This window comes from Epinephelus fuscoguttatus, linkage group LG20, assembly GCF_011397635.1.
Source record: "Epinephelus fuscoguttatus linkage group LG20, E.fuscoguttatus.final_Chr_v1".
NCBI lineage: Eukaryota > Metazoa > Chordata > Actinopteri > Perciformes > Serranidae > Epinephelus > Epinephelus fuscoguttatus.
Genome location: NC_064771.1, coordinates 16,147,926 through 16,168,053, shown reverse-complemented (window position 1 = coordinate 16,168,053; position 20,128 = coordinate 16,147,926). Strand labels below are relative to the sequence as shown.

At 39.7% G+C, this 20,128-nt stretch overlaps 1 protein-coding gene across 1 annotated transcript; it reads left to right on the top strand.

Moving 5' to 3' along the window:
• The first annotated feature begins 6,729 nt into the window (after positions 1 to 6,729).
• On the top strand, positions 6,730 to 8,363 carry kcnj12a (potassium inwardly rectifying channel subfamily J member 12a). Its single transcript, XM_049562832.1, has one exon. It carries the CDS (start codon positions 6,871 to 6,873, stop codon positions 8,170 to 8,172), a length of 1,302 nt encoding a protein of 433 aa, XP_049418789.1. The 5' UTR covers positions 6,730 to 6,870; the 3' UTR covers positions 8,173 to 8,363.
• The last annotated feature ends 11,765 nt before the right edge of the window (positions 8,364 to 20,128 follow it).

Sequence of the window (20,128 nt, the reverse complement as noted above, 5' to 3'; positions counted from 1 at the left end):
GATCAGATTGCAAAAGATTGATACAGAGAGCTGTTCAGTTAATAAGCAGTAAGGGAGTATGGTACAGTTTTATGGAAAGACCTCATGTTTGTAAAGATGAAGGATGAGCAGAAGACCAGATGAAGAAACTGCCTCAGAAGATGGAGATACAAAAACCTTAAATGTCACTGGGATAATCCTCGTTTAACGTTTCATACCTGTTTTACACATCCGGCACTGACTGAGCAAAAGTGGTCTGGCCCGAGGTTCTGGTGTGATTCAGGCTGGTCAGAACTGTGTGTCATCACTGCTCGCAATTGCACCTAAAAAAAGACGGACAAGAGATCAAGGAAGGATGAAGAAATTCAAAGGGGGTCTATGCCTTGTGCTGAAGATGATGGAGTGGTTTTTTCCAGTATTAGAGTAACACACAAAGAAGGAGCAGCTGCGGTGGCAGATGCAGAGAATGCCTCAGTTTGGTTAACAGGGACACTGGGAGAGAAGATACCACCTTTTACTTCTGCAGCCAGGGTGAGGACAGGTAGAAATAAAGGTAAGGTCAAACTTGTAGCCTGCTTGTCACATCAGTGTTTGTCAGATGTCACTGGTCTGTGGTGTTATAAAAGTAGCACTGGAAGGCAGTGTGCACTTTCAAGCAGTACCTTGGAGCACATCCACAGTCACCCCATTAAAATAAGACATTGAATGCAATTGATTCATAAATAGAATAGGTGTTAAAGTCATTTTGAATATAACACTGATTGCAAACAAATTTATATATGATGACTTTTTAGTTAATCTTCTTGTCCAAACACACATTGTCCCTTAAAACTGTGAGATTCCACAACTATCCATGTGATGAGAATGCAAACACCACAAAAAAGGTAAAAGTCATTGCTGCAGTTTCACTGTTTAATTTTATATCAAATGAGCTGTAATACAGAGCCATAACAGTAAATGGTGTGTACAGCTCCACAGTATATAACTTAACTTCAGCAGAAGCTGTTCTGTATAATGCAGAATAACCCAGTACTTTAATTTATGTTGGCTTCTTCACCTCTCATGCTTCAGTCTTTGGCTCAGATTTTGAAATGCCCAAGAAGGCCATGCCTGTCGATATCAGGCAGTGACATCAACAGGCTCCCAGGTCCCAAAGGGTCAAAACAAGCATATAAACAAAAAAACAAATCCTGAAATGAAACTAAAAGGCAAACCAAGATCACAATTTTTGATTGTTAACAGCCAATGAAGTTTGAGTCTACAATAATGTGGGATTCATCTGTGCATTGTCTCGATCCTTATCAGAGCTTGCTCACTAAGACAGGAGAGGAAGAGCAGAAGCAGGGCATATAAATGCATTACACTGCATGAAAATAGTCCTGCTGAAATGATCAAATAATCAGTGATTGAGTCCACAGAAAAATAATTGGCATAAATGACAAGTCAATTTATGACAGATTAATAATCAAAGTACTTTTAAGTAATAATAACAAAAAGGAGAGTTGCTGTTTCTTTTATGTCTCTGATCATTGTAAACTGAATAGATTTTTTTGACCATGAATCAGACAAAATAGGCAATTTTAGGATATCGCTGTCAAATCTGGTGAACTGTGATAACGTTTTTGTGATTAATTTTTAGATTTGATGGATCAAATGTTGATGGAAATGAAATTAATTTGCTTAGAAAAACATTCAAAAGACTATAATCATCATTAGTTTTAGATCTTGATCACGTGACCGGTAGAACCACATATTCCTTCAATGTAAACACACTAATTCTGCATTACATCTTTCAACTTCGACAAACAACTTAATAACAAATGCACTAGTTACCACTTCATTATGTTTTAGGCACCTAGTTTCCTGGGAATGTGATATCACATAACTAACCATAGCATGTACTTTTGCATCAAATCACTGGAGGACAGATATGGGCATTTACTGATGGATAAATGTGATGCTTCAGGTTCTGTACTTTTCTATCAGTGTATAAAGAAACCACTGATGTGAGGCTACAAAAGAGACAGAGGATGAAGAGAACGACGATTATGCAGCGTTGCCTGACAGTTCAATGACCTCATCCTGCTTTTCATCTCAGCTTAGCTCAGTTTGATTCACTTTTATTATACAAAAGGGATATTTAGCATGCAGTATGACACTGAAAACATAAAATATAACACTGCCCCAAAAAACGGTACAATATCATATCAAACACATGACCCAAGCTACAGCTTATGCATCTCCTTGTATGACATAATGTATGTGTTAACTAGCGGTACTGTATTAAAAGTGATATATCTAAGCTTGTGTGCCCTAACCAACAGGTGTCACTTAAAATTGGAAATTACAGAGTTCAGGTTTAATATGGGTGATTCAGCCTTTGTGAATGGGCACAAGTAATTAAAAAACTGCACACATAAAGATCAAAAAAGCCAGAGAGAAGCTCACATGTGGGAATGATCAATCAATGGGAACCAGGTGTTTGAACGGTGGAAAAACTACAGGTGCAGCTAGCAAAAAAACCTACAGATTTCTGTTCTACTTGCATATAATATACCAGCTGCCATAACAATGTAGACCTCTCTGTACCACTTCTCTCAACAACCACCTGAAATGGCATCTCAGCATATGGGATGGCCTACATACCGAGTCTAACAGCTTCCAGCAATGGTTACTCTCTGGTTCTAACTTATACTGGCTTTGACTGTTGTCTAGTAGTTCATCCATGAACAGCCTTCCAAATGGCAAAGTGCCTCCAATCATTGCATTAGATTTCAAGACAACAAAAAAGATGTAAGCTAGTTTGTATAACATATTGTCAATCAGACAACATCTCTGCATGGTAAAGTGGTGTTACTTTCTATAGGAAAATACCTGTGGGTTACTTGAGACACGATGAGTTCCGCGTGGTGAGCTATAGGAAAATACAATGACACCTGAGCCTCGGCTCTTCCTTCACAATGGCCTTGGGAGGTGGGCCGGGATCGTAGTGGTTGAGCTCAGTTTCCTGCATGCTTGTCTTGAGATGAAGTACCCTCTCCCACTACACCTCATTGTCCCTCCCAATCCCTTCTATTATTTTGCACATCCAATTATTCATTCTATTCAGCCTAATCAGCTGCAAGCTTATCGTCTCCCCTAGTCACTCCTCTCAAATCCCCAAGAACACACACACACAGCAGACAAGGTCACAAAAGGTTATTCATAAAATTATTGGCTTAGTGGAAATCACTTTCCGTGTCCTGCCTTATGAATCAAAGATGCATGCATTATAAACCCAAAGTATTTTAACTGCAAGACGAGGTAGCAGTATGAATACACCAAAACACTACCGAGGGCCTCCCTCTGAACTGTCCTTTCACGCAGCTTATAGGACAAGACTTGCATAGTAGTTTAAAGGCGCAATCTGTGATCCCAAAATAAACAAGAAGTTTAAACCAACACCACCACAATTCCTTGAAACCCAGAATGAAGCCTGCTATCACTTCTACACTGACTGACATGTCTCTTACTGCAAGGACTAGATAACAACTATATATACAGACCTTTAACATCAGCAGTGAGCCTATATGTAGTTGCTGTCTTTTGTTTGTTTCTGTGTTTAATAAAATAAAATAATTTGTGGGTAATAACAGGTTCTAAGTCTATACCATTACAGGTTCATTTACATCGGTAAAAACAGCATGGAAGCAAAATAAAAAGCAGTAAAAAATGCTTATATTTAATCTATATAACCAGCTTTTTAATTACACGTCAGTATGTTCTATTTGTAATGGCCAAAGAACTGCTGATTGCCTCTTTAACTTCTAGTTCATTTGAATTAAGGCATTAAAATTCATAGCTATTCAGCTGTAACCAGCAGTTGCTTAATCTAATGTCAAACTTTATGGCATGGTAAAGACTCCAAATCAAAGAGCTAGTGAAAAAAATAATCTTTAAGCACCGTGTACACTCACAACCTTATGCACAACCACTCAGGGGGACAATCTGATCTAAAGAGCTTTCAGTGTAGCTACAGCAAAGGCTTTCTGCATGGGTTGAGACTCTAAGGCACTTATCTAATGACTCCAAGGACGCAGGGAGGGTTTTTACTTTCATTTGACCAATTTACTGGACACCTGACACTGTACAGCAACTGTACGATACGAGAGACTGCGCACCATGTAGGGCTGCTCAGGTCATGCGTGTAATGTTGAGACCAAGATGTATAACGTGAAATGCTGAGACGATATTCAGGCTCAAGATTTATCTCAATTATATAATGCAGTCAGTGTGGTTACTATGCCATACTGCCAAGCCCAACTGCCGCTAACATGGGTGAGCCAAGAAGCACAAACATGCCTAATTAAATTGTCTGTGTAAAAGTCAAGCGCTAGATACAATTAGAAAGGATGAGACAACCCAGTTTGGTTGTTAATTTACAGATTCACATATTTGAGATGAGTGGTAGGATTACTATTTTTAGCATCAACAGCTGTGCTCTTCAGGGAATGTTGTGTGATATTGTCAAAAGGAAAAAAAAGAGCCTTTGGAAGTATAAAAATAGAACACAACATTTTAGCTACAGTATGTTTTCCCTATACAGGTATGTGTTTGACCCCTAAGGGACAATTTTAAGACTGTGCATGAGGTAATCTGGCTCCAGATCAGGAGAACTTCCACCTGAAAGAGTGTGATTGAGGATGGAATGAGTGTGAGTGTGTGGCAGACGGCAGGGCACCCGGGATTTGGGAACGCACATGAGTGAACTGTCAAGTCTTCAGGGGCCAAATCGGGCCAGCAGTCACAGAACGGATGTGGCCAGGCGATAAAAGCTGTCTGCACCCAGAGGGGCCTCAGTCCACCCCCCATGGGAAAAACTCCTTGACCCTGAGGCTCAACATCCACCGCAGTGTCCAGGTTATCTGCTGCCTGACCAAGACAGTGATTTGACAGCCTTAGTGACATACTGCAGATGAATTACATAACGACCTAACATTCTGACACATACATTAACACACGTACATTATCAAGTGTGGTGTATGTGTAAAATCTTGTACTGTTCTTGTAAGCTACAGTTGCAGTATGTAATTACAATTTATATAATACAGGGCATTACACAGGGGAGAAATCTACCTACCTACTTGTATGGAGCACCATGGGAAGGTGCTATAAATTAACTGCATCCTCACAACATGATTAATAACACTGCAAATTGTACAGAATGGGGCCAAAAAAATAGTCCTTCACCCTCCATCCCTGTATGCAGCATCTGAAATTGCATGTCCATGGAATCAGTGGCACACATAAAATTCCCCTCGGAGTATGTTTAGATACACACACACGCAACCTTCTCTTCTTCCTAAAAAAGTATTGTAGTAAAAGTACGATGGCAAACTTGAAAGAAAGATAAGAGCGCAGATTGTTTGTTGGATGTGTGATGACTGCATGGCATACTGCTGAAAAACACAAAATACAACCAAGATGTGGTGAAAACTCACATGTGTTGGCCTTCCCTAACACTGGTAGGCCTAAAATATAACAGACTTCCTCAACACCTAACCAGATATTAGTAGCAGCTCACATGGTGGTCAATTCCTTCATTACAGAATAATAAACATCTGGTAGGTGATGACTTCGTTTGTCTCCACTGCCAACTTTCTTTGTAATTTGAAAAGAGAAAAGCACAGGAAATGCCATGTGACAGAAGTGGATCTGCTGTGAGGCCAGCTCTTCACTTACCCAGCCGACATCAAAAGACATGAGGACCCTTCAGTGAGGGCCAATTGGATTTTGAGTCGTGATGTTTAAAGAGAGCGAGATGCCGAGGAGAAGGAGAGTGAACTGAAGTAAACAGTATTACAAATAACACTACGTACCTCGTAATGGGCGATGGGACTGGGGGAATGTCGTCAAGCATAACAATGTTTAACATTTTGTAAACCTTTTTTACACAATTATTATCACCGCTATTGTTTTCTATTATATTCGTTATCAGAGTTTGCAGGAGGACAAACTTATCAGGAGCTGTTCTCCGGTAGACTGACTGTTACTGCATGAGTTCATGGGAAACCTTACAGTTATATAACAAAATATTGAAGAATATACTAGAATATACTATGAAGGATTTTCCTGAAAAGTGATGTACAAACTCATACAAAAGTAATCCCTCTCAATCATCACTTATAACCCACTAGAAACGCTCCCTTTTCCTTGGACACAACGTGCACTTGAGGTCGGGTCTTTATAAAAAGGTAGCGACCAGGTGCCAGACCATAGTCAGTACGCAAAATTGTGGACAAAATGCCAAGTGGACAAAGCTGGGGTTTGCTTCCACTTCCAACACTAGCTGATAATTCCTGCATAGTATACCTCAAATATAGTAAAATAACCAGTCTATATCAAAAATCAAAATCTAGCTAATTTGATGCAGGTTTGTCCAGAATATATGATAACAAAAAGAACATTTATTTTTATTCAAATAAGTGGAACACATAAAAAACTGTACACGATTAAAGTGAATTTGTCATTTGGACATTAACAGATAGACAGCTCAGCTCAGCTGTTAATATCAGTGGCTTTCTTTTGGGCCAGCAGCAAAACTATTTGAGTATTATGTTTTACAATGTTTATGTCATTCAGTCACTAAAAGCTTTCATGGTTGGTTCGTTGGTGATGTTTTATAAACAGGTATGATGTGATTTGACCAATATGTCACAGAAAGACGCTCACATTGTTCTCCTCTCCTGATATTTTCTGCAGGGATTGGATTAAAGCACAAGGCTCCCACCCAGCTCCCTGTCTATGACTCACTAAAATGCAGCTTAGCCAGTGATCAAGCTGTGAGGGGCCTCGATCACTCTGGGCCTGCCCTTCTGCACTGACCCTGCAGCTGGAGGCGCCGCCGGGAGCATGAGTGTGGGAAGGATCAACCGCTACAGCATTGTGTCATCTGAGGAAGAGGGCCTCCGCCTCACTACCATGCATGGCATGAACGGCTTTGGCAATGGCAAGATCCACACACGCCGCAAGTGCCGCAACCGCTTTGTCAAAAAGAATGGCCAGTGCAATGTGCAGTTTGCCAATATGGAAGAGAAGTCACAGCGCTACATGGCAGACATCTTCACCACATGTGTCGATATTCGCTGGCGATGGATGCTGGTAGTCTTCACTCTTGTGTTTGTTGTCTCCTGGCTGGCCTTTGGCTTAGCCTTTTGGGTCATTGCTTTGCTGCACGGAGATCTGGATAACCCTGCCGGAGATGACAACTTCACTCCATGTGTCCTACAAGTCAATGGATTTGTGGCTGCCTTTCTGTTCTCTATTGAAACACAGTCTACCATAGGCTATGGCTATCGCTGTGTGACTGAAGAGTGCCCAGTGGCTGTCTTCATGGTGGTCTTCCAGTCCATAGTGGGCTGCATCATTGACTGCTTTATGATTGGCGCCATCATGGCCAAGATGGCGAGGCCTAAGAAGCGAGCACAAACACTGTTGTTTAGCCACAATGCTGTTATTGCCATGCGGGATGGAAAGCTGTGCCTCATGTGGAGAGTAGGGAACCTTCGCAAGAGCCACATTGTAGAGGCCCATGTCAGGGCGCAGCTCATCAAACCTCGGATCACTGACGAGGGGGAATATATTCCTCTAGACCAGATAGATATTAATGTGGGTTTTGATAAAGGTCTGGACAGGATTTTCTTGGTATCACCCATCACTATTCTCCATGAGATCGATGAGGAGAGCCCCCTATTTGGGATCAGCAAACAGGACTTGGAGACAGCAGACTTCGAGATTGTCGTCATCTTGGAGGGAATGGTTGAAGCGACCGCCATGACCACACAGGCTCGCAGCTCCTACTTGGCCTCTGAGGTCCTATGGGGTCACCGTTTCGAGCCAGTCTTGTTCGAGGAGAAGAACCTGTACAAGGTGGATTACTCTCACTTTCACAAAACCTACGAGGTGCCGTCCACCCCCCGCTGCAGTGCCAAGGACATGGTGGAGAACAAGTTTTTAGTCCCTAGCTCTAACTCCTTCTGCTATGAAAATGAGCTGGCCTTCCTAAGCCGTGATGATGAGGAGGAGGATGTAGGTGGTGGGAGCAGGGCACTGGCAAACCTCAGTCCAGACCGGAACAGCCGACATGAGTTTGAACGCTTACAGGCCACCAGGGCACTGGATCAAAGGTCATATCGTAGAGAGTCGGAAATATGACCTCTACCCACTGACCCTGGGTCAACTTTCAATAACTTTATCCAAGGGTAAAAATGCAGAACAATGCAAAGTGCCATAGGAAAAGCTGACTACTGTGAAAGATGGGGAAAGAAATATGTCAACAGTAAAAAGGGACTTAACTGGAAGGAATGGGGAAAAGCAGTACACAGCTTAGAAAATTGTGGTAAGGAATGTCTACAATCAAGGAAAAGGCTAGGGAAAGACCTTCTTCCTTAATGGAAACTTGAATCTTTTTTCACATGGTCATTTTGAGTTAAGAGTGTTCAATGATAGTGCATCAAAACCTATTATGACAGAACCTTATAATCAAATCTTAGGTGTAAATACATTGCTTAGGTAAGTTATGTTTTGTGTGCAGTATCAGTTTCCAAAAACCCCTCTAAAGAATACGAGTTGCTATTTCAACTTGCTCTTGGGCACAAATAATAGTGTTACAAGGCTTCTGTTAAGCTCCCCTCGCATTGCTGTAATCTGCTGGACTTGCGTTCAGTGACACATTGAAAATTCGTGCACTGCAGCATTCAGATGCAATGAGCCGTGATGAAACATCTGACCGTGAGCCACTGAGAACAACATAATTCAACACCTTCATTTTAGATTCGAAAATCTACCAGTGTAGGGAGAGTAGGCAAAATTGATTGCACCATGAAGCACATAAGGGAATCTGTTGAAAAGAAATTAAATTTTAAAGAGAAAGGCTCTATTTATAATCTCTTAATGCCTCATATTTTAATCTTATCTTAAAACAGACATCTCACAAGCCACCAACGCCATGATTTGGCTGCACTGGCCTACCCATATCAAGTCATGTACAATCGATAAGTAATCAGGTAAAACAAAAGCACAAATGGTGCACACCCATCTTAAGTACACATTTTGTAGTTTCAAAAGATGTATTTTTTTGCAAGATACAGGTTGCAATATCCAAGTTTGTATTGATGAAATTAACCAAATATCAGCAATTTGTAATCCAACAAATAACTGCACCTTAAAGCTTACTTTTAATTTCACAACTTGAAGAATGATCTAATAAACTAAGTTGAACTAAAAACTGTATGCTGGTAGACATTACCAAGTTTTCTTTCATTCTGTACAGGCAGTAACGAACTGGCATTAATTGATCACATTTGTTTTTGTCCTCTTTAAAAATGAATCTATGCATATCGTTAATAGTATGGGGGGACAGAAATCCTATTGAGTTCTGCGTGAGATAAAGTTATGTTATGACCTAATGCTTTTAGCCTGAAATAAAATACATAAACTCAATTTCTAAGAGTAGCTGACATGTTTATCAACTATCTATTTGATGAGAGTTAAATTAAATTGATAGTCAAAATTTAACATACCACTAAAACCAATAAAATGTACACAGGATGAATGCAAGAATGAGAATTATTTCTGACCACCCAACAGCTACACGAACAAGCATCATAAGGGCAAATGTGTCTACAACACTTTGCGTTATGCTAATAAGGTTAGAATAGTCCAAACATATTATTCAACTTTCATTAGCTGGCCCTACATTTCTATTCATTTTAAATCAGCAGTGGGTAAATTTAACTGCTCTTTATATTATTAATAACAGAGTCAGCGTCAAACATCAAATTTTACCTGGGTTTAAGACCAATGAAAAAATATAATTTCATTTCTATATGATAAATGTATTCTCTTACAAATAAAATGAATGTGTGTAAGACTAATTTTGGCTAAAAACCTGCTAAACATGACGAGCAACAGTAAAACAAAGAGAAAACAGCTTCTTACTTCACCCCTCATATTGATTCCTTGGCATTTACAAACAGCTGTAAACAAGTGTAGACAGCTAGATGCATTATAGCAATTTGCTACAATGAATTAAGATACTGGACTAAGGTCTCAGTAGAAGCAATAAAAACTGAAGCACACCTTTCCTAATTCATTTTAGTAAACATAATCCCATTGATTCTCTTGTAATGCACTGAACAGGTATATTTATAACTCTTGATTCACAGATAACAAGTGAAAGGCACAGTGTGAGGAGAATGACCCTGCAGTGTTTAGTTTTCATTGTACTTGTATGCATATGATTTCTCAGATTTGATACCAAAGTAATGAGTGTAGCTCAGACTAAGTTTTAAAGTGACTGTTCCCAAGGTAATCTTCCAAAAACAGTTCGGACTGATCTCAAAAAATGGATAGTCATACTCCAAAAAGGTGTTTGAGTCTCCAGTTCACAAATGGTCTCTTTACAGATTTCAATCATTACTAAAATTATGCCATAACTGAAAGCAAATCCCTGTTCAATAAAAAGTTAAAACCAAATCAACTTGACATTTAAGTTGTAGTTATAGATTCAATCATTTGCTATCACTATATAAAGTAGTTTAAGAGACACAATTATAATGCATGACAACTTTTTTCTTTGGCATGGACAATAGCATTTAAAAATGATCCCTAATTCTAGATTCTTAGTGAGAGTTTATCATTCAAACCTCAACATGTTTATGTTGTGTCACAAAATACTGTTTATCAAGTCCAGTTTATCCATTACCTCACTAAAATGTGGATGTCATGTCCCTGTTGAACAATTTTAGTTAACTTTCACACATAAAAAATTACGAATGCGTTAAAGGAAACCTAAAGGATAAAAATGACAACATGAAAACACAAAGGAGAACCATAAAATGGTTGTTATGTTGGTCACAATGACTAATATTTTCCTTATAGTCATTCAAGTCTAGCGGTATTCTTGACTCTATGATATTTCTTGGTTATATGTTGCTTTTTTAGAAAATTGTGGGATGTAGTAAAATAAAAGGAGCATTTTTTTGGCTAATAAGTGAAGCGTTCTTTACCCAACCCCAAACATGTATTATGCGCATTGCCTTCTGGGAAGGTTCTATACACTGATGTGTGAAGCCTGCCTCTGCACCTACTAAGTTGTATAAAGAAAAAAAGTGAAGCATTTCTACTGAATAATTTTTTCGTAGATTGTTTTAGCTTTGATGTTGCCCACCTGAGCCCTTAAAAAAGAAATACACGCAAATGTTTTAGCTAAGTGTAAAGGTTTATAGTGTAAAAAGCATAGTAACATAAAAATTATAATAGGGAGCAGCCAGGCTGAACAAACCTGCTTATTTTTATACAAAGTTCCTTTTTGATAGAATACAGTAATCAATATTTATCTGTTTTTATCAGAGTACTACAATGAAATCACTATTGAGAGGCAAAAATATGATTCTTGTCTCACTTTTCAATGATTTAATTTCTGTTGTTTTATTTCAGCACAGATGCTCATGATTAAACTGGTATTTCTCTTAAAGGGATGATTGGAAAAACCTTTGACCTCTGTAGAAGTCTTCCTATGTCCAGCAAAATGTCTACTGGGCTTTTGATTTTAATTCAAAGTCATTTAAATTATTCAATTAAAAACTAACTGTGAAAAAAAAAAATGTTTTTATCTCTTTTGTTGAGAGTGGGCCGTATTGAAATGTAAAGTCCAATACAAACAAGCGTGAGTAACAAATGATGAAGTGATAGCTGAGATAATACATCACCATGGAGGGTGGTTAAAGCTGAGAGATCAAGAATGAAGTCACTACAGTCAGATGACTTCCTGGTCTCGGGCCAATTATTCAAGAAGGCTCATCAATTAATCACTGTGACACACAAACAACCAGCGGCCAGGGGCCTTTTGGCCTTGTTGAACTGGCCAAGAAGCCTGCAGCTGACTTTGTCAGATCAATGGGGTAACAACAAATAAGAGATCATTATTACTCTACTCCTCTACTACCTCAGAACTGAGGAAACCTTAATGTTTTTACACACTGAAGGAATACTTCACCCACAATTGACCATCTGTATTTCAGTTAGTCATGATTTTCTTCATGACCTTGAAGTCATGAAGAAAACTTAGTTTTTCTCACATGCCTCCATGGAAAACAGCAACCACATTGATTTATTGATTAACTGGGGATTTAACAACAACAACAAAACTATATCCATTTACAAACTCTCACACAACTCATTCACTTTAATCCAAGTCTTATTATTCCAGTTGTAAGCCCAGTAGTTCCTAAACACATTCATTTTCACGAAAAAACCTTAGCAGAGAGCTTTGAGGAGCATAAATAGGTTCCACTTTTACTTCAGTTTTATACAGTAAGGTTTTAGCGAAAATGCGTTTGGGAATTGCTGAGTATATGACTGGATAAACGAGACTTGGTTTATACTGCACAAGTTGTGTGACAGCTCATGTTTAATGTAGTTTTGCTGTTGTTAAACGTGGACCCCAATCAATCAATAAATTAAGATATTTGTCATTTTCCATCGAGGTTTGCAAAAAATACAGTTTTCTTCACAAAGTCAAGGTAACACGACATATCTAACTGATAAACAAGTAGTCATTTTGTGGGTGAAGTATTCCTTTAAATTCCCCAATGGGCCTTTTTCATTGAAGACATGTTGCTACGTCACAGAAGAAAAAACACAGATATAAATAATAAAAGTTATGATGGCTAAATCCCATTTAGCTGCTTCAGGTTCAGAGTGCTGCTACTCTGCATGCTGGCTCACTGCCATGTAAAACTTTATTGGTACAGAGCCATTGTTAGTGTTTTTAGTAACACCTGTGTATTTCTTACTATTACAAGTAAAAATGTCTTTTGTGAAAAAGCTTATTGCACAATAACTGGACATTTAGGTGTTCTTGTAAGTGAAAAGTCTTACACTGTTCAGCAGGGACTAACCAATGCTAGATATTTTGGGCCTAAACTAATGATGACATTTGGATGTTAAAAAAATCATGATATATCAGGTGATAGTCAGTTTCTAACATGAACTCATTACTGAAACAGAGATTTATACTGAGGGTTGCTTACATTTGGTTATTGAAGAATTGTGATGAAGATATGTATTTAGTGGGACATTCAAACAGATCTCTCTGGTTGACAAACTACATAATGGCGACACTGTCTCTAAATTATCTTGGGTATTTCTGTACTGTAATTTTCTTGTAACTTATAGGCCAACATTTACAATGATACCAATCTGTGATAAGGTAATATCAGCCCATGATACTGGCCCAACTAAATCATTGGACATCTCTTCTGTTTTTTGATTTGGTTTTTAAGTATAATTATTAGAATAGTGCTCCTAGTAGTACACACAATTTAAAATAAAAGGACATTTGTTACATAAACTTAGATGAACTCTTCCAGGGCACAATAATAGCCCTGCAGCAGCTTGCTTGGTTAACAACACTGATAAAATGAGACTTCACGAATATTTTCATAAAGACTTACACATTGCATGCAAACATATACATGACATCTACATGTACATGGGTGATCAATGATCAAATATATGGCCTTTCTGTAACAGAGCCCCCTTAGAGTAAAGAGTTGAAAGAGTTATGCAAGTGCCCGAGCTTGCTCGTACAAAGCCGTCATCAGCACCGCGGAACAAATTTTTAACTAGTGATGAATAATCCTGAACTCTCTGCACGAGATCTGCGGCCATCAGTTCTTTCTAAATAATTCAGGTTGGGGTGATTAAGTCACCCACAGTGAGCGACAGATGTGGGATTAACATGCTGGCCACTGGTTGTGCTGAGCTCAGGCGTTGGGTCTCAGCACTAACTGACACTGGGATCACAGAGGCTATGCTGGAGGCATTTGCCAAGTTTGATTATGTAACACGGCCCGGGGCAGTGTATGTTAGGCTTTGTGTGGCTTGGTGTCACACACATAAAGTAGAAGTGAAGCTTTCAGGATTAGTGATGGGCAGTGTTAATGAGCGCCTAATGCATGAAAGCATTATAGATTTTTCATCAGTGTCACACGGGTTGTGGAACTCAGAATTTGACTTTACCCTCAAAGTGAGATGTCTTTTGATAGCTGTAATGTCAAACTGGTGTACTGTCATAGCAGGATTAGACGCATAGAGGTCCTGGATAATTAAGGGCATGTCAGGAAAAACTGCTTCATTTGTTCGCATGATTGCTACGTAATCCCAAAGACATGTCATTCAGATGGGATGGATAGCTAGACGATGACTTCAGTTACTTCAATAATTCTCAGCAGGTAGAATCCAGTTGTATCCTTGTGCTCAGTATTTTGGGGCAATTATGTCCACTGTGTGTTTCAGTTTAGCTTTGCCAACGTAATGGGCCAGCACTCTAGGATGTAAAGTCTTTATAGGCCCTTTATCTGCCAACAAGGATCTTTTTTAAATATACTATTTCATACAGCTGTTTCTACATATCCCTCAGAAGAAAATGCTACAATTCAATAATGGTTTTGTTAGCAGTTATCTGCATCCCAGAGCGATGAGTGCAACTGGAGCACCAGCCTCTCCCTTCACACTCACAGCTCCAGCAAATAAAACATGTTAATTACCGTATGGAGGCTGTTGCCACGTAACCTGCTGGCTAGGAAAAAAAGTGCGAAGCCCAGGAATCAACCCAGCACAACGTCTACATAGACCAGTGCACCAATGCTAAATGCTGGATAGATAGATAGATAGACAGACAGACAGACAGACAGACAGACAGACAGATAGATAGATAGATAGATAGATAGATAGATAGATAGATAGATAGATAGATAGATAGATAGATAGATAGATAGATAGATAGATAGAAAGAAGGTAGAGATGATTTCTTCCACGTCATTCTGACATGATATTTTGTCTAAATTACACAACACCAAGTTGACACCCAGGATCCCTTGGGAATGTCCCTTCTGTGACTCCCAGGGAACAGTTGACTAAGCCAGCTGGGGCCTGGGTCACACATTTGCTCGCATGATATAAAACAAAAAGCATTACACCTACATGAGACTTCTGGAGCCAGTTAAAGGATGTGAGAGGATGCAAGGAAGTGGCCTCGCCAGGCTCTCTGCCAGCCAGCAAGCCCATATAGACTAGTTATAATTAATGCTGGAACAAACTCCCTGTAGCCTGGACTCTTGATGACAGTAAAATGAGGGGAAATCGTGTTGAAGGGGCTATATAAAGCTCTTCAGTGTCAAACCGCATGTGGCTCTGTGGCCAACACTTTAACCGCTAAAAGCACTCCCTGTTAGTTCCTGTGATAGTATCACTCAATCAAAGACATGTACTGGAGGTCTGAGGTCTATGTTAATATAATTAACCCTTTTCTGTATTGAGGATAGTATCTATCACAAAGAAATTTATATCATGAATATATGAGCTCAGCCCATTGTGTTACAAATGGCCAATGTAGTACGAACCTGAATCCAGTTTAATATAATACCATTGTATTTTACACAATGTAATTGCAAAGTGAAAATCTTTTATAGGTCACTAGATTTAGATGAAATTAGATGAAGAACTCCATTGTTATATTTTTATGTTTATTACTATAGCAGATTTTGAAATAAATTCAAGGCTGGTGAAAAAATGAAAGTGAGAAAGTGTGATAGTATTAATAGAATCTAAAATTAACATATGAAGTGAGTTATACAAAGCACTAAGTTTGGAGATCAATTATTTGTACATACTGAAGTGTAAATGAAGTTGTTCTATAAAGAGATACAGACTGCATGTTGTTCTAAACACTTCACAAGTGTCTCAAGTGTGATGGGAATTCATCCAATGACTGAGACATGTTTTGTAGTCTGTTGCCCAAATGGAAAAGACACAACAGCCCTGTCCTACAACCCACGCTTGTCGACTTGTGCGACAAGCCAAGAGCCCACTGGTGTCCATTAGCTGTCAACAGTGTCCAAAGACACATCAAAAGTACAGAACAAATGTACAGAGGGTTTTTAAAGACAGAGGGGTCGATGACTTCATCCTATCACTCATTCAGGTATATACAATGGCCTCTTTTAAAAGACACTCTGACATGCCATTGTGGGAAAAGCACAGATATAAATGATGACAGTGCTAAAACCATGTCAGAGGGGCCAATAACACAATTTTGGGAGAAGCTTGAGTGAGCTTATGTTTGCCAAAATACTAGCTACGTACCCAGCCAGGCTACCTCTTGTCTCATGTAGCCAGACCTATCTCTCTCAGTGCTCGAGAAAGGTCTGGAATCACCAACTGACCCTTCACTAGGTCCCGTTCTCAGACGCAGACTGGCTAATCATAGAGTAGCATTGGGCCAGCTCACATCAGGGTCCAACAACAACACATCTGTGCTCCATTGACTCCAATGCAATTGTTTCAGATTTCCTTCATTTTTAGGCTGGTTTTGTGAATTTGGAGCTTAAATGTTGTGCCTGGGGCACATCGTGTATTAATGATACTCGCTACCTGGAAAGGTTGGAAAAAGACATACGTTTCTTCCATGTTCCAAAACCAAAGTCAAACCCTGAAAAGTGTAGGGTTAGCTAGCTAGCTACTGAAGATATAGCCTACTGAATGGATACACATGCTGCTTTTGCTTTTTAATGATTGTAACAGTGAAAAATATATATATATTCAACCAGCTGTATGTCATCGCATTGTGCGCAGATGAATGTTGTTTCACTCGGCAATGACACACAGCTGGTTCAATATCAGCAAAGTTTTCCTTTATATTCATTGTCTTCTGTGTCGATCAGCAGTGATGTGATGGTTCACTTTTACACTGTGTTCTGTAGCTGCTGAGTCAGTTTGACATCCTGGATATGTCCTTCAAACACAGACTGTAGGCTCCTCTGTCTGCTTCTCTCTGGAATCACTATTTCAGTTTTCCAAAAATATGATAACATTTCTTCAGGGAGTGCAGTTAGTTACAGTTTGGGCTCCATACTTACTCTGACAGCTGTCGGACCATCACAAAAGCGGGGCTTCGCGAAAAGCAAATTGTCTTTCTGCTACAGGGAAAAATTACTCTGGTTTGTTTTTGTGTCTTCAAAGTTTAAATTGGTTTAAAGTTTTAAACAACCACATTTGTCTTGGGCGGCACTGAGTCCAGAATGCAGCGATGGTGCTCTTGTCAAATCGTGTCGGGGTGAAATTGTTTTGGTGGAACACTAGCATGTGGTGAGGCAAGCACTGTCATTAAAATGCCCCCACAAAAGAAAGCACCACAAAAACGTTAACAGTAGTATGTCAATGTGTGATTCAACTTTCAGTGATTAAAAAAAGCAACAAAAAAACAAAGATTATTTGATAATCTGTGCGGTAGACGTGAAGCCTGACTATACTTAGCTCTGGGGTCTGGGGTTTTCGTCAAAACATGCCATTTTCAGCATGTAGATTGTTAGTTCAGAAGTAGTTACTGTTGTTTCCTGTAGCGAAGGGGATTCTGAAAACGCCAGCATGCAGATAGCGGAAGAAAGGAAGTATGCCAGCCAAAATCAGTGCCAACTTATAGCCATAGTCCAGCTAGTCAAGCTAGGCTATCTCAGAAAAATAGGCTAGATCAAGAATGTTAAAGGCACAGCACACCTGCACAGGTGTCTTCACTTGGCTGCTAGACCTCTGTATCTATATAAGGACTGTTTCCACTGCAGGAACTTCGGGGTAATTTTATGGGGCCGGGGCTGTTGGTGCATGTCTCCACCGCAGGAACCACCCCCAAAGGACAGAGTTCCGGAACCTTTACAGGGGCTAAACAAGTCCCTGCCTCGGAGTAGGTACTCAGAACGGCCCCGAAAGACTCCTGGCTGGGGCTTGGGGATTACTTAGTGCTGACTGGATATACTCAAGGCGGGATGTGACGTCAACAGAAAGCGACAAAATAGCCGGCATTTTTAAAACACAGCAGACGAGTGTTAGCTCGTTCATAGCTTCCACCGCCATGTAAACGAAGAGACACGCCAGCAACCACCTCAGCTCCTTCCGTATTGATTATCGTCTTTCTTATGTCTGCTTTCTTCTTCTTACTTCTGCTTCTTCTTCTTTGTTGTTATTGTTCTTTGCCGCGTCGCCCCGGTTAAAATGGTTGCGCAACAATTACATCACATCCAGAGCCCGGTAACTTTACAGGAGCCTTCCTCCTACTCCGCTGCACAGTGGAGACACCTGTATGGATGTTCTAAGTGTTTTTTTTAAGAATTGGTCTCCTACTTTGACACACGACAACGTCCACCCTTGACAAGGCTGCAATTTGGAGTTCTAACCTGAGTGCTGCATTAAACATGGCCACACATTATGTGCCTTATCTCCTCTCGGTTACAGTATGTGCCTCTAGTCTGTCCTGATTCATGAAGCAACATGATTGGACAACCTGAGGGGACATAAGGGGGCCACTCTCATTTCCTTCCTCTCAACCCTTGGTAATTACCGATGTGTGCCCAAAGGCCCTCAGTGTGTTTTAGGGGACTGACTAAGAAAGACCAAGATAGTTAAGTTATGTACTGCAGAAAGAGTAGAGTAGGTCCACTGTTACAAGCACAGGCAATGAAATATTAGTTCTATTTACTCGTATTATTTCATAAAAATTCTCCTCTCCTGCCTGGCTGTGCAAACCATACATGTGGACACTTAATGGGTTGGCTACCAGTTTCCCCTGATTTGATAAACAGTTTACTCAATAAATACAATCTGCATAGTCCAAGTGTTATGGTGCTGCAGTCTGAACATAGCAGCTGTGGTTCAGCCCAGTACAGTGGAGCTCAGAGGTATTTTGTGGTGCACAAAGTACCTATAAAATTACATTTTAGAACTGATGAAACTTCTTATTAAAAATAATACTTGTAAAAAGCAACAAAGCATGCTGTGAAGTGTGAACAGTGTCTTCCTTCTGTAAAAATAAGTACCAAAGTATTCACTGTAAGGCGGTTTTGAATGCCAGTGAGCTCCACAGTAACAGAGAATGAAAATAAGAGTCAGCAAAACTGGGTCTGTCCCAGCAGTGAAGTCATGAGAACAGACACAGAGCTGCGACTACAGTCTCTCTGGTCTCCCCTGGGGTAGACTCAAATCTGTCAGCACCCTTCTCTAATGCAGCTCTCAGTGGAGGGCAACAGAGATACCTCTACCCAAATACACCTCCACACACACATACACCTCACAACCTCATCACCCCTCCATCCCTAGCCTACCTGGGCTATGCCAGGAAGCATGGATCATCTCTTGCTGGCTGGCATCACTCTGTCCCAGGACACAGACCTCGCTCTGGCCAGGACAACGTCTCCAGTGTCAGGCAGAATGAAAGTCTTTGTTGCTCAGGCTCAATACAGGACCTTCACTCGCAGAAGTTGGGTGGTTTGATATGGAGAACAGTATCCCTTTTAACGTGAACTGCAAAAGAGGAGACAGTTAAAAAAAAAACTATGCAGACCATAATCACCTTAAAACACCTTCTGTACATTTCTAAAATTACATGTGGTTTGTGGAGTATTCTGTTGTGAATTAAGTTTAGTTAAGTTTTTAGATTAGTTTTTGCTGTAACACTGTTTTTTAACCTCTAAATAAAGGTACCAATTTCAAACTTGACTTGGACATAGTCTCACACATTAAATTCCATCACTAGCCTGCTGTCTATGTCTATGATAAATAATATTAAATATAATAAATATTTGCTTTCCACCTCTGTGGTGTGACATAATAGACAAAAAAAAAACCCTGTTGAAAAGCCGTGAACTGACACACAGAAAAGATGATGAAACTGCAGTGAATCACACAGCTGAATGGGGTGGTTACATAAGACAACAAGGCCTTTCACTGTTAGCCATGAAACAGATGATTGGTCAAAAATGAAGTAAAAGTAATTTAAAATCTGAAATAACACACACAATACATCCTTAGTTATGTTTCAGTAATTAAAAAAAGACACAGGGCCCTAAGGAAATCAGTGGCACTGTTTTTATTGTAATATGACTCTCTGGAGGCCATGTTGAGTCCCCTTTTGGGGGGCACTGTCTTTTTTCTTTCATTTTATGCTCTGGAAAAAAATGGATTCACAAAAATAGATGAGTTCAATTTTTAATTGTTTAATGAACTTCATTTGAAAAGTAATTAAGTAATTAAGCATTAGAAAATTGCTGAAATGCAA

Bases quoted from the DNA above. Each gene is read 5' to 3' on its own strand.
- kcnj12a (XM_049562832.1), top strand. From the start codon at position 6,871: ATGAGTGTGGGAAGGATCAACCGCTACAGCATTGTGTCATCTGAGGAA.